The 16,090-nt window shown below is 44.2% G+C and overlaps 1 protein-coding gene across 2 annotated transcripts in view; it reads left to right on the top strand.

The window, feature by feature from the left end:
• Nucleotides 1-16,090, top strand: part of LOC128886450 (paired box protein Pax-6-like) — a 94,044-nt gene that overhangs the window by 75,926 nt on the left and 2,028 nt on the right. For both annotated transcript variants that reach the window (XM_054141382.1, XM_054141379.1), the window contains exons 7-8: nt 13,440-13,699; nt 14,804-15,108. In XM_054141382.1, the coding sequence (XP_053997357.1) occupies nt 13,440-13,699; nt 14,804-15,108 (565 nt within the window). The remainder of the gene's footprint in view (nt 1-13,439; nt 13,700-14,803; nt 15,109-16,090) is intronic.

Raw genomic sequence — 16,090 nt, 5'->3', positions numbered from 1 at the left:
GATTAATTGTCTATGAAGGGAGACTGTAACCCCGCCGCATTCGTTTGCAATCAGATCCCTATAGGGAATTCGAAACAACGCGTCTACGAAGCGCGGGCCTTGTTTTCGTTACGTTACACCGATGATCCCTCGAGGCGAGAGAACGAGGATAAATAAGGATACGTTGTTTCTCGCGATACTCTAATAAGATTTAGTCCAAATTGTAGCTCAGTGGATCAGGTGAAAAAGAAGAATAAAACGACCCGAGAACTAAACTTCCAAGTCTTCGCAAACTTTTCCACGACAACAATTAGCGAAACAAACCGTTATAGAAATTGCCGATCGAATCGAAGAGGAGAAACACGTCGTTTGCTACCTGGTCGTACCTGACGCGACTTCCAACGGTCATTTCGCCTTTCATGACCGATGACACGAGTCGGTCGAGTCGAACGCGTCGCTCTTGCTCGTCCTCTGTCTCTCTTTTCGGCGTTGCGAACTAAATTCCCCATAAAATCTGTTGTTTCGCAAATGACCCACCTCCGTTCGATGACGACTCGTTAATCATCGATTCCAAGAACGTCCTATCGATTCGCCAAGGTCCACGAGTTTGCCGGGCCAAAGGCAAATCGACGCTCGATTTTATTTCAACGATGTTACCCCTGGGACGGATTCAGGGGGTTGAGTAACGACAGAGAAATTGTTTGGCTACCAGTTGCGCGCTCCCAAAAGGCTCGTTTTGCAAGTCGTAAACGAATTAGGGCTTTTCAACGGGTATTCATTCGCCAGGGAAGAGACTGGAAATCACCCTTGGTCATTGATTTACATCGCGGTTTCACGGGCCGCCCTCGGCGGACCTGTTAATACAAATTGAACGCATTTGCACTCAATTACTTGACCATGTTTTATCGATCACGACCATCGCGTTCGTCAATTACGACCATTAGCAATGTACGCTTCATTTTATTGTTTGCCCGAGTAATCCCAGCTAGAGATTCCGATTCAAGTAGATGTTATAAAAATAAATGCTACGAGGAAATTTGAACGAGAATTCAAGTATCAGGATCAGCAATAATTCGATTATCTATTATATTCCTCTATAATATTTATTTTTTGAAAGTGACCAACGTTTCCCGTGAAAAATAATCCCGGACTAGATGTTATAAAAATAAATGCTACGAGGAAATTTGAACGAGAATTCAAGTATCAGAATAAACAGTAATTCAACTATCTATTATGTTCATCAATAACATGTAATTTTAAGACGTGACTAAGCATTCCTTTCGAACAAAGCATGCTTAACATGTGATTCCAATTGTATTTCTCTCGATTACACAACCCGACAGCAATCTCATAAATGCAAACACCTTGCGAGTTAAGCAAACGAATGGGCTGCGTCGCTGGCAACGCCGGCATGCTGATGATACCCAATTAAATTTCCTTAAACCGTCACGTCGCGACCAAACATCGTCTTCCCGTGCTTCCTCTGCGTAAATCCTCGCGTCTCCGTCCGTCCCTCCCCAAATCACCCGATCATCCAGCAGATCCGCAAACACGGAACCTATCGAACGCGCCAGTTACGCTCGTTTGCCGAACTCTCGATTCCTCCCCGATACTCAGACGGCTTATTAATACCAGCAACCGCGATTCTTAACCACGGCATCGTGTTTCCCGGCGAACGATTCCGGGAGTTAATTTCTCTTTAACCAGCGACGGTCCCGACTGTTGCGCGAACGGCGCAAACTGTAACCGAACCAGTCTGCGAACTAGCGAAGACCAACCAGGAGCGCAGAGGGAGCCGAGATTGCGACAAAAGCTCCGAGGAAATCGGGGATAGGAGAAACTCCGCTGCGTAAACGGAGCTTAACCGCACCTCGACGTGCCGTAAGTTGCGGAATAAGAGGAGGAGGACGACGAACGAGGCGGAGGAGAAGCTAATAGGATGGAGGAGGAGGAGGAGGAACACAGCGGCGGTAACAGGAGGAGGATGCGAAGGTTCGCCGAGGAGGATGGCGTAGAGGGCTTCCGGAAGGGTGGTTGGGAGCCTCGAGGCGAAACTTGTAAAAGTACATCGCGACTCAAGAGGCCGGAAGTAATCGCGCGAGTTCTGCGCCATGCGGATCTACGTTATCGTCGGCTGATTTCACGGCATTTAGTGCCTGTCGAAGGTTCCTACGGATCGGACACCCTGCTGTTATTCTATCAACCCTTTGCGCTCGGAGTACTCGAACGTGTCCTCTCAACACGACGTCTTGAAGAATAACGATAATTGTTATTTTTCTCTATTAACGGTTTCGGTCTTTGTAACATGTCAAACTTTCAGCGACTCCTTAACACGCAATTCGACTGGCTGTAGTTACTGAATCGACCGAGCTTTTTGCCTAACCCAAGAAATCCATATTAACCAGGCGTTATGAATACAATATTTATTCGTCGGTTGGTCCGTTTAGGCCCCTCGAATCCTCGTACGTCGCGTAATCGAGACGCTTCTCGGCAGTCTGGAAATCGCTGACGGGAATCGATAAACGAATCGTGCATCGAGAGAATAAATCTGTTCGATGGCTACACGAGGAAAGAAACGCGATATGACGAGGGCAACGAAAAATGAAAGGTTTCTCATGAATCCCGTAATAACTGTAGCCTCTTGGTTTCTTTCCTCTTTCGACTTTATTCTCTCTCTCCCCCCCCTCCCCTCCTTCTCCCCTCACCCGTAGCCGTTCGTTTGCTCCTTATGGAGGAGCTGCTTATGTATTCTGGCGCACGGCTGGTTGCACCACTCCTAATGGAGTTTCCAATATTTTCCTAACCGTGGAGCCTCGTCTCTGTTCCTCCCCCGTCCGCCCAGCAGCTCTTCGCAGCTAGTTTCCACCTCCTCGTCGGTTCTCACTGTTGATCGATTGCCAAACTCCTTCCACTTGTCGTGCTCCTCTTTCTGTGCCCTCTCCTGACGCCACCGCGGTGTGTTAATTGCCGTTAGCTCGTTAGGTTTGCTCGCGACACTTCCGCCCTTGTAATTGCTCTTCCTTGCTTAACTCTCGCCCTCCGCCAACTCTTCCGCCGTATTAGCCAACTTTCCTCGAGCTTTTTTCACGGATCTCTCTTCTTCCTTGGTCCAAGGACGACCATTGTTGCTGCCTTTGACGATCTACGCGGGATGGTCCGTTAGAATCGTGATCCAACGCGCTGATTCGTTCCTGAAGCGAACTTTCCGGATATTAACGGAGCATTTTTAAGGAAGGATGATGTAAACATGGCGATATTCGTGTGCAGGTTTTGTCCATTTATAATATAAACTAATGTCAGATATATATGCTAAAGAGAACGAAATGGTATGTGCACTTATAGGAAAGTAAAATAACAATAGCATTATAAATTGTAGAATTTTGGTATAATTGTATAGCAAAAAAAAAAAGATTGTAATAATTGTAGTTTTGGTGTAAGCTTGGAACCACCGTTGAAAGATGAAAGAATTCCTTCTAGTAAATTGCAGATCAACTGCATGCATCGTATGCATACTTATGCTCGATGCGTGCCCCGAGTAGAGACTATTTATATTCATACCCAACTATTATAAACAGTGGCGTTCATTCGGCGTGTACTCAGCATCCAGGATGGTCGGCACCACGTTTCTTTCCAACCATTTAACATTAGCTACCCCATCATATTTCATCGCCCGAGAAGCATTATCGCGAAAACATTTATCGACGCGTACGCGGACACTTCACGCTACATGTGAACCACCCCTCCGGTGCTTTACAATTCGTGTATGTTCCTAGACGATTCATGGAAGTGCGGATAGTTGTTATCGAGTCAAAGAGATTTTAATTCAAAACTTGAGCTACGTAGGAAATCATTGAAATGAAATCCTTGGGTAATGAGGACCTCGCGCGGGGCACCAGGTGCAAATTGCACAGCATCTCGCTTATCGTTGACTCCGCGACAAAAATGTGTGCGACAAATGTTGTTTAAACTTCAATTTCGCAACTTTTTTGTTATACAAAAATTGTCGATAGGATGAACGGTAATCGAGATAAACGTAGATGTTTCTGCATTTGTTACTCCATTTTAAGAATATTCTTTCGCGCGAGGACCAATAAAGTCAATCTTAATTCGTTCCCGAGACCATTATAACCAGAATTTAATTAATAGCCTGATTGCTACGAGAGAATTATTAATCCTCGATAGTACGCGCCAAGTTCTTTATTGCCTCTGGTAATTAACGAGCGTCGTGTAATGGAAGATGACTCTTGACTCCTTCGTGTGTAAACTTTCCTTGGCCTGACTAGTAGACGATACTTAAAACATTCGTGGCAACGAGGTTTATAAAATACAGATCCTAGTCAACTAACATTAACACTTTACCAACTGTTAGCCTATTAATGAACTTTTTGCTAGAACCACCGATACTTTATTATTTATTATTCACGTAATATTTTGTGCTCCCATCATTATATGGACGATGAAATATTATATAAATAATAGTCAAAAAACGATTCTGATAGATAAAATATGCTATAAATCGACGGATATAAAATTAACAGACCGCCAGGAAGCTACATAATATAAGACGCTTAATAATATCGCGGTGAAAGAACAAAAATTGACTTCTCAGAATAGATAGGAGAACGATAGAAATAACGATGGACACTAACGACATCGAATCACGGCTTGAACACTATCGGAGACACCCAGTTTCTAATTGACAAACTGTCCAATTAAAAAGCTGTAATTGATCATTAACACGTTGACCGCCACGTCAGCCATATGTAGGCGACAAGGATTTTCCCTAAGGAACTAAATACATCGATATCTGAAGGTGAGATGTTAAGAAAAATAAATCTGGATAGGCTCGATGAATCTTATAGAGGTTGCAAAAATGAGCGTTACCACAGATGTTAAATCATATCATATTTTAATTGTACAAAAACAACATTCTGGCCTCTTAGGAATTTTCACGATTATTGGTTTAGCAATAATCGTGCTAACGATTCGTGACACGAACACCTGAGCCTTAATCGAGCTAATCTGATATCTAAACACTAATTGCAACGTGCTTCCACATACGAGCAGAGACAGTCGACCGAACGTGACTGTTGGTGCCCCAAACGTTTGAGCAAACCTCTCTAATCCAAGGATACATTTTCACAGAGAGTTCCTGGTTCGAAAGTCCCGTGCACATATTTAGCATTAAAGACAGGGAATCCAATAAATTTGTCCGTGGGATTAGGCATCAGACCGAAGCGGATTATACGTCGGATTCCTCTCCTCTCCTCGCGGGAACCAACCCCTTGCGCAGCCATAACATATCGCGGCGAGGAAGGATGATCCTTCTCAACTTGTATCGGTCGTTACGAGCCACTCGATACCCAGGGGCCAGGATACCCTCGTAATCACTTTCGCGGCGGGAAGCGCGAAAAAATATTAAAGTAATCTCCTCAAGGGTACCCTCAGCCGTGACTGATAAGGTATACCATGGTTTTCCGATACTTTCGTATCGACCTGCCGTCGATAATACAATCTTCTCCATTGTCTGTCCCGACTATACTCCATTTTCTTTACGTTCTTACAGGCTGAAGCGAGTTCTTTTTAAGGATGTATGAGACATAGAATCAGAGACAAATGTATATGAAATTTTATATAATCGGAACAGATTTATCATTACGACCTCGAGATGAACAAATTTATAGTTGCAAGCTTGTTCCTAACGTCAACGTTTCTAATTTATCACGAATACGGGTACTGGGACCTCTACTGTATCAAGCCGGCGACCGACTTGCAACGGAACGCTGTAATGCAACTGCTCGGCACGAATTGTACGGTTCGGCACCAGCGTTACATTACAAGGTCCTTTTTTGGAATCACGAATGCTCGCTTCGAACTCTCGGCTGAATTCTCTCGCAATGCTTCCTACTCGATTCAGTGAAAAGTAGACGATCAAAGAGGTTCATCAAAAAACGCAAAGAGCGGCTCGGTTCGTCACTCTGCTAGTCCGTCCAAATTAAGCGAATGCTCGCGTTACGTTACAATGTTTTGCTGCAAGTCAGTCGCCGGCTTTACACAAAATTAGTGGCAGTTGTTTGGCGCAAATATGGCGCGACAGAACCATCCCCTCCACACCCCTCCAAACCCCCAACTCGATATTTTCACCATCGGCTCACGCAAGTCCCCGATCCGACGTACAAATTTGCAAATCCACACCAATTCGTTGCTTGCTCTCTCGCCCTCTACCGGTCTGACCACCCTCCCCCTCCCCGACCGTGGGCCCCGCCGATTCCATTCGCCCCAAACTCATCGTCCATTCTTTTCCCAGTTTCGCATCGTGAATGGCCGTTACTAACGCATCATGGCCGGCCATTGTCGCCGACTGGCTTTTCTAGTCGATTTGAAAATGATAATCGTTCTGTCCCCGGGGGCGGTGGGGTGCGAGGTGTCATGCCGGAACGAGTCGCCCAATGTGCGTGATCTTTTCCGTTGCCCCCCTCGCACCGGGGTGCGGAACCTCCCCTTGTCGCGAGGCTCACCTATGGCGTCGCGTCAGAAACCCGCCGACATTAGGGGAAAACCGGGATAATAAAAATGCGCGGAACAAGGGGGGGGGCCCGCGCGACGTGGTCGGTATCGCGCGTTTATTAGCCGACCTTTGACCCCTGGGTAACTCGAGTCTCGGTCGTCGTTGGGCAAATACAGGGTGTTCTAAAAATGTTGGAGATCCTTGAAAGGGGTGGTTCGGGAGTGATTCGAAACAACTTTCTCCTTAGCGAAAATGTTGTTTCGAATCAACCCTCGAACCACCCGTCTCGAGGACCTCCAACATTTTTTGGACACCCTGTATGGCAATTTTTGGCTTCAAATGGACCCCTAGGATTTTGTTTTTCAACTCTTTTGAATGTACGTGAAATTATGGGAAAATGTATTACTAGATCGTGTTGCTAATTGAAACTGTACACTAAATATTGGGTTGTCTGGAAAGTCCATGCCGATTTTTGATGGTTAGTGCAGGCCTGAATATGTATGCGTACATCCCTTAAAAGGTGGACAGTTCGTGGAACAAAATGGCACCTATGTAATTCAATAAATATATGTTACAATTCAAATGTGGCTTTGAAGTTTTTTTTTAAAATTGACACGAACTTTCTGGACAACCTGATATCAATTAAAGAAATGTTACTTATTTGAAACGACATCTCTTTATTATATTAATACAACATGCCAGGCGAAGAGCAGCAAATCAAATCATGTAGGAAGAAACAAAACGACAACGTTTTTAAGAAACAAACTAAAATATATACAATTCGATACAATCGATCGTACCAAGTATGATACGGTATTGTAATTTTGATATATTTCAATACGTATGAATCCTATTATACGTAAAATCTATAAAAATACAAATTCGCATAAACATCCGCGGTCTAATTACAACGATTACGCCAATGGGTTTTTTCCCAACACCGTCCGACAATAGTCACGTACGAAATTATTTTATGTTGGCTGTACGCTGGTCGCAACATTGTTCGGAGTCGTTCTTCCGTCCCAGGCGAAGTGTCACCCCGAACGCAAAGGACTAATAATATGCCCGTTTTTTGCGAGAGGTCCTAGAGAATTATCCGAGCCCCCGACGATGACTTCCTATTCGCTCCGATGAACACCACGGGTAATCCCCGCTAACATCTGTATCATCGCCGGCTATTCTAGCATTCGACGCGGCGCGTAGTGCATCTGGCCCCCCTTGCGCAACTGCGCCGCCCCTTGCGGATCAAAACGGCCCCCTTCGTGCCCGACACGCAACACTTACCCCCGTGATTTTTCCCAGTCGCGTCGGAAAAGAAGAAGATTGTACCCGTTTATGTTTCTTTTTTTTTTTTTTCTATTTTCATTCGCGTCGAACGGCGTCGAACGGCGTCAATCGCTGCGGTTATTTGGCTGGAAAGCAACAGTTTCGAGTGAGAGACGAATCATGGGGTCCATTTTTGAAGTTTAATGTTAATATCAGTATTATTAGGTTGTCCAGAACGTTCGTGCCAATTTCTAAGAAAAATTCAAAGGCATGTAACATGGCAAAAGGCGTGTATTTATTGAATTACATAGGTGTCATTTTGTTCCGCAACCGTTCCACCCTTTAAGGGATGTATGGATGTTATTTGTTTTCAACCATTTCGATATATTCAGACCTGTACCACCTACCAAAAATCGACATGGACTTTCCGGACAACCCAATAATATTTGTATGTTTTATGCAACTTTGAAAATTTTACTTTGGAACGATGCCATTTTATTAAAAATCTACACTTTTTGAAACAGCTACGCGTTCCACTAGCTCTCGTACTAAGGAAACTAATTAGTTTCTATCTCGATCCCGACGCGAGTTATCGTGCCCGCAGCAAACTTTAAATCGTCTGCCAAGCCTCCATTTTTGTAAAAACGAAAAACAAATAAAAAAGCGACACATTAATCTACACCGATGGAAATGAACTCTCGCGATCGGTTAAATAAAAATTCTCGAAGGAGCCTGAAAATTCGAGCGAGCAAAGAGTGGTGTAACCCCTTGAATAAACAAACGACAGTCTCCGAGAGCGCGCACGCCAAGACAAGGGAATCAACGAACCAACAAAGACTCGTTTCGTATCGCTTACCACGCGCCCAGCGACGATTATCGAACAAAGTGAGCAAAGAGAGAGAAGTCGAGCGTATTAAAAACGTTTCGATAGAAGAAACGTATCGTTCGGCACTTTGCGTTCGCTCGGCGTACAAAACGACGGCGAACAAAAACGGTGAAACGAAATGAAAAGGACTAGCGAGAGCGAAACGATCGCTCTTTGATGGTAACAATTGATCGCGAGCACACGCAACCGTTTAAGCTCGCCCGGTGTTCCAGCGTTATTGTTGCATCGCGTGACGTTAAAGTGTAGCATTGTTTCGTATCGGAAGTCAAGTGGCCGGCCACAAAACGCCACGGCAGCCAGCAATGGCGGACCGTGCAACCGGGAACCTGCTCTCCTTGCTCGAGTGTCTCTCGAGAAACCAGAAAGGCACGCGTACAGCCGAATGTTTAAGAGTTTCTTTGTCGCGTTTCCTTTCGACCTCTCGCCATTTCCCTTCGTTACTCCTTTTCGCGATCGTAAACGCGGTGGGCCTTCACCGTTTACTCGAGGACCAACCTTTGGGCCGCCATCGAGGGCTGGTGTATTTCTCGTTGCCCCCTTCCTGGACCCTGCATACGCAAACAACCGATGTGATTCATCTTCTGGAAGCTGCTACTTGAAAGTGACGGAGAAAATCGTGGTGAAAATTGTACAAGTTATGGGGGAACTAAAGGAGAAGACTAACTTCATCTTATACACCACGACTTCCTGCTTCCATTTTTCACATTTTTTAACAAATTCTTTCATACAAAATCTTCTCCAAGTTTTAATCCTTTCTCTAGTACGCGAAATTTAAAATAACCTAGAAGTGTTGTTTTAAATTGTGATGTTTTTTGAAATATCAACGTTGTAAACATGTATATCCCGAGATTTTTAATGTTCGCGTAAATTCAGAATTTGGTAATTATGGAGAACAGGTACATCCTCACCGAGTCGTCAATCGTCAACTGTTTACGCGATTGTTTAGGCTCAGAAAAAATCCAGTTTGACACGGACGTCGTTGATTACTTTCAATGGACTAAAAATGAACTTGCCTGAATATTTGACTATGTGCGGTAGGTATGATGCACTAATTTATTTTTTAATTATTTAATTCGAACAAAGAGTGCAAATATCTCGGAAGTTAAGCTCTCGAGCGACGGTTATATGTATAGGAAAAAGTTGTTAAAAATGTTGATTTATACAAGATATTTAAAAATCATTGAAATCGGTGAGGATGTACCTGTTCTCTATAATTACCCAGAATTTCAAATGACGTCGATTAACGAGTGCGTTAATATCAGTGAAATTCCCTCGAAGATCCATCGATATAATAATGCAATTTTAAAGCTAATACGAAAGAAACTCCCTCGAGGCCCTGACCGAAACAGTTTTATTCCACAGGTATGTTCGATTTACTTCCATGCGAGGAGTCAGCCACCCTTACGATCGCGTCACGTATTCCCCTTAAGCTTCTCTTCCTGTACAAGCCACGAGTGCAAACTCGAACTGTAACCACAATGCGCAAAAATTCAGTGAACGCGAGCCTCGACGTTTAGCTAAGTGCACCAACGGCCATTATCGGCGTTAATAATACAGTTCGCCACTCGTGCACCCGGGACCATTACTCGACAACGACTCTGCCTTTATTTTCTCGCCACTGCGTGACCCCTTAAACCCCCGGCCCGTTTTTCCTCCCGGTTCTCGTCGTATTTTAACGGTTTCGCGAACGAGCACCGCGGCTACCTCCCGTTTTACGATCCTCATTATTCTCGCACCTCCGTTTCCATCCGTCGCCACCGAATCGCGGACGCTCCGGGATTCCCAGCGACGAACGCTACCTTCAAATCTAGGAAGACTGGACGAAACTACATATAAAGAGTTGTCTGGCGATAAACCGTGGCGAAGCATATTTTTATCGACATTGTTCGAGTCAAGTAATGGTGTCCGTACTCGGTCTACGCATGAGAATAATGTCTAGCAACGAAAATCTCGTAGCGCATATCGGAGAGAGCACGTGTATTAACGAAGGCACGATATAGAGGGCCGCCATCACGGTTGAACTGGCCTGAACTCGGGTTGGTGGACAATGCATTGAACGACGATGCGAGAAACCTGTTTGGAGCGAAAGACGAAGGGAGAGTTAAGAGAAAATGGGTGGGTGGAATGGATTCCCCTTTGTCGACGTTATATTCCACGAGCACAACGCTCTTCGCTTCGAATGAGACGAACCAGCGAAATTGTTAATGGTATGCAAATGAACAAGGAACGATAGACGCAGAAACAAATGAAAGAAACAACGAAGATGTCAAGACAGTAGATCGCTAGAGAAGAGGAGCTGAAATGTTGGATTGTCCGGAAATTTCATGGCTATTTTTAAGAAAAATTCAAAGGCATATTTGAATATTCATGCATATTTATTGAATTATATATATATATGTACCATTTTGTTCCACAACTTTTCTACATTTTAAAGAATGTATATATGCTATTTGTTTTCAACCATTCCGACATATTCAGACCCGTACCGTCTATTAAAAATCGGCATGGACTTTCCAGACAGCCCAATAATTAGAACCAACTGGCGGGGAATCCCCAAGAAACAAATGCGTGCGTGAAATCAGGAAAAACTAGGTCGATGGGAGAGCGTTGCGAAGGAAAACATGGACGAAGATAGAGGAAAGTAGAAGTTGGAGAAACCAGGCGGAGACGGAAGCTGCAGGCAACGAGACGAGGAGCGCGAAAGAAGTTGGAGGAAGAGGAAGTTCTACATTGCTCTGGATTGTACATCACGCGCTGGAAACTTGGTGTAGCGGCCCACCGATTCCGTTAGAAGTTTGTGGCTCACTGCCAGCTTCCACGATGAACCTTAACCGCATCCATGAAAGGGAGTTACGGATTATCTCTCGAGTTCTCTCACTTTCTCGACGGTATCGTTATGAAAACCAGCGGCCTCCTATACGTGTCGTCGCGGGAAACTTTAATGCGTAGCTAGTGGAAGCGTTACCTTGCTAACTGGCAGCGAGTCGGGGCTGTTTCTGGTCAGTTATCGAGGGACGGTGGCTGTTTCTGTTTTTTTAGGGACATAGCCTGTCTAAGCCAAGAAAACTGAAGTGTGTCGAAAGTGGGGGCGATCTTCATAAAACTTTTCTTCTTGTCAAACTTTTACCATCGTATTCCTGACATTTTTCCGATTAAAATGAGACCTTTATTTAGTTATTTACTTATTTATTTATTTGTTGCAATATATACGGGCATAGCCCATTATGAAATTAATACAGTGTAGCAATTATAAACATCCACAGTCGACAGACGTCAAGACAACCAAAAATTTACAAACAAGCAAACAATCATAACAAAGTTATCGCCGGTGAACAGCAGAATTGCAACATATTCGCTACATGTTGTCTCACCGACGTAGCCTGATGTTTTCGCTCTGTCCTCTTTTTTATTCGCTGTCCTCTACGTTCCAAGTTCGCCGGCAAACAAAATATACGACATAAGAATATACGAAATATACGAAATATACGAAATATACGAACTCTACGATAAACGCACAAGTTCAGTCCCGGAGCTCGTGCATTTAAGGCGACTTCACTGCGACATGCGCGTCTATTCTCCGCTACGATCTTTCTCCATCTTTCGAGCAAATTCGTGATCTCGATATTAGTAAAAGCCTCGTCGTGTTATAGCAACGACTGTATAAGCGAAAGAAGAATCGGGACCGAGACGTTACAGTTACCCAGTCGAGGTTTCTATTCTGTGTTTGTTTAGCGAAAGCGAAAGAGGTCCGAGGAAAAGAAATCAGTGGGACAATAACGATACAATAACGATACACTGCTCGCTCGCGGGGAGTCACGGGTCGACTTTAACCAACTCAATAACTCGTAGTAGTCATTACTGCGAGGGGACAACCTAATAGATACAAGATTTGTAGAGAACTCGTAGAGAATTTGTAGAGGTAGATGGAAGAAGACACCGTGGAAGTTGTTGATAAGTGAAAACTCAATGGCGGATAAGCAAAGACGGAGGCGGCGGTCACCGTCACAGGACGAAGACCATAGAAATCGCAAAGAGTGGTGGGGGTGGGAGAGGAGGGGAGGGGAGGAGAGGGAGATGGAGAGGAGAGGGGAGGGGATACTAAACGGGGAACAGCTGAAAGATACAAGCGATAGATGAGAAAAAAAATTGAGATAGCAGAAGCAGAATAAGGAGATAAAGGAGAAGAAGAATAGGTGGGAAAGCGGAAGAGGAGGAGAGCAGAAGGATGGCACTTTCGTTGGATGACAGAGGCGTATCGCGGCGGGGAGACCAACGACTGGCGTTGGGACGCTTGGCGTCTTATCGTGGATCCCCCCTTCGCCCCCTTCCTGCAGCTATTCCGCGCCACCTTCCCTCCCCCCGACCCTGCCCTGTTCCGCGCAGTTCTCGTCGTTGAGCCAAAACCCAGTGACGCCTGGACGCGCTCACCCAGAAACCGACGATAAGGTTCACCCAGCAACGCCTGCCTGCCACTCTCTCCTCGGTCTCACATATACACGCATCCCGGGCGTCTCGTACACGCACCTAGAGATATTTATATAAGAAAACTGACGAAGGTCTTCGTCGACGACCCTCGGGGAAAAAAAAAAAAAAAAAAATACGAACGATAGAGTCGGTAAAAACTCGAGACGTTACGGATCGATCGCTGAAAGCAGTCTCGCGGCGATTTCGTCGGTGTTCTCCACGCTGCTGGACAGAATTCCGAGGAAATATAATCGTCGAACGGTACGGCCATGGAACGGCAACGATATTTACGAAGATGTTTAACGTAACGATGTACGAAACCCGTTTGTTTTTCAGTGGCAGAGCTCGAGGGCGGCGCGCACTCGGATGAAACGAACAGCGGCGGGGACAACAGCAACGCCGGAAGTGTGTCTGGCGGCACGGACGACGATCAAGCGCGTCTCCGTTTGAAGAGGAAGCTTCAAAGGAATCGCACGAGCTTCAGTAACGAGCAGATCGACGCTCTCGAGAAGGAATTCGAGAGGACCCATTACCCGGATGTTTTCGCCAGGGAGAGACTGGCCGGAAAGATCGGCCTACCGGAAGCGCGAATACAGGTGACTATATTTTCGCCGTGCAATGTTAGCCGCGAATACGAATGGATCGCGGCGTGAACGATCGGTTTATATCGACGATCGTGGTTCAAATTTCACTGATTCAGATTAGATATTATTTAGACTATTGGGAACTGTATGTAATCAAACATTTGTCGTGGTATTCGTTTTTGCAACTTCGTCGAGATTCATGAATTTCGTTTAAATTGTTTCGATGCTTAAGTTTCAGAATTAATTTGTCTAGTTCCTCGCATGGAAAGCACTGCCTAAATGGATTAATTCCGAAGCTGACGCGTCGAAGAAAATAAATCCGAATCGAATTGGTGAATTGTAAAGGTGTTGCAAAAATAAGTACTATTACAAATATCGAATTAAATCATTTCTGAATGTATATAAATAAAATGTTGGCCTCGTAGGAATTTTCACGATTATTAGTCTGCCAGTGAACGCGTTAATATACACTGCGTATCAGAATTATACGAACACTTGGATTTTTTAAGTTTCGTTATTCTGAAAATTATTCCACGATATTCAACGTGCCAAACAACTACCGGACGCCTATTATATCTCGATATGAGAAGAAGTAACGTTACTGTAGCTAAAAGTCGAATTTTATACCGTCTCAAAAATATACGAAACTAACTGAAACAAGAATTCTATTGAATTTCATATCGACTTCATTTCATCGCTCGGATCTTACCTTGTATATTAGGTTGTCCCGAAAGTTTCTTTCGCGAGTTGCGCTCAATTATTTTATGCGATCGTGTTTATGTAAATAGACAATCTAATTTCATAGACATTCATATTGTAGCAGTAATGGAGCAAAATGAATCGTGCGGAATTCAGTAACGTAACGTAAAACATAAACTGTTGTGCATGTATGAATTATTAATAAAGCGAAAGAAACTTTCAAAACATAGATTCGTGTAACTTTCAATTTTTCTTCTGCATCTATAAAATTATTGATTTGCGTAAACATAGGCAGTCGAATCGTCAGCGAAATAACATTTTACACGCGGAAGATCCTCGATTGTTGACCGAATAGGCAGAACCTGTAGCCTAGCGATTGACCTGTATCTTCGTCTGTCTTCTCGTTCACTAACTCAGGTCTGGTTTTCGAATCGGCGGGCGAAGTGGCGGCGCGAAGAGAAATTGCGCACGCAACGGAGGGACAACCCGCAGCACCAGCAGCAACCGCAATCGCAGCAACAGCAACAACAATCTCAGCAGCAGCAACAACATGCTGGCGGGGTCAGCCTTGTCGGTGCGGGTCATCCGACGCCGCCGCCAGCCTCGGGGATACTTGGCGGTCAACCGCCCCCGCAAGCACCGCCATCGCCGCCTAGGATACACCATGGCTTCGCGCCTACTGCCGTTTATCCCGGAATACCCAGCATGCCTGATTCCTACAGGTGAGTACAACCTGAAAAATCACACTAGGATTAGTGCTGTCGGAAAGCTCGAAAAAAACAAAAAGCTCCGCTGGAATCATCGAGCTGAGTACTCGAAATAACCGGACGCCTCGGGAAAAGCTCCAACTGCAGCCCAGTGAAGTTGGCACCTCCAAATGCAAATTTTGATTAAAATCAAATTGCATTCGTTTGTCCACGTTTGTCCAACCAAAATTTTCATTTGTCCTCCACCCCAAAAGAAATTAAAAAAAAGAAAAAAATATTATAAAAGTATATATGCGAGTCAATGAACCCAAAAACAGTATCGCCATCTAGCGGCGGGGTCCGAACTAATTTTTCATATATATTCATGTCTTTTATTTTTTTTCTGCATATTCATGCAATTCTACATAGTAACTATCGTAATTCAACATTTAATTGTTGATTCGCACCCTAAAAATTAACTAATATTAAGTTTTTTAAATAAATAAATATATTGCAAAATGTGGCGCCATCCTCGGAGACTCCCGCAAGTTTGTCGTGCAATACTTCTCACATCACACCGCTAGATGGCGCGTTCAACATGAAAATATTCAAAACATAAATTCTGTGGTTCTCTCTGCATATAAATGTAATATTACATTCAAACTACCTTAATTCAACTAATAATTGTCGGTTGGTACATTAATAATTATGTAATGTCGAGTTTTTGAAATAAATAGAGATACCGAAAAATATGCTGCTATCTAGCGGCGCTCAGGGGAACCTATTTCGTGACAAACTTGAGAGGTTCGCCGAGAGATGGCGGTATTTCTTTTAATTTAGGGAATTTGATATAGGTCTATTATTAGTGTACAAATCAACAATTAAATGTTGAATAATGATAATTACGATGTAAAATTACATTTATAATGAGAGGAAACTAAAGAATTTATGTTTTGAATAATTTCATGTTGGTCGCGCCATCTAGCGGCGTGCTGTGAGAACTATTGCACGACAAACT

Source organism: Hylaeus anthracinus, unplaced genomic scaffold (assembly GCF_026225885.1).
Source record: "Hylaeus anthracinus isolate JK02 unplaced genomic scaffold, UHH_iyHylAnth1.0_haploid 0, whole genome shotgun sequence".
Classification (NCBI taxonomy): domain Eukaryota; kingdom Metazoa; phylum Arthropoda; class Insecta; order Hymenoptera; family Colletidae; genus Hylaeus; species Hylaeus anthracinus.
This window is presented reverse-complemented; position numbering and strand designations above follow the sequence as displayed.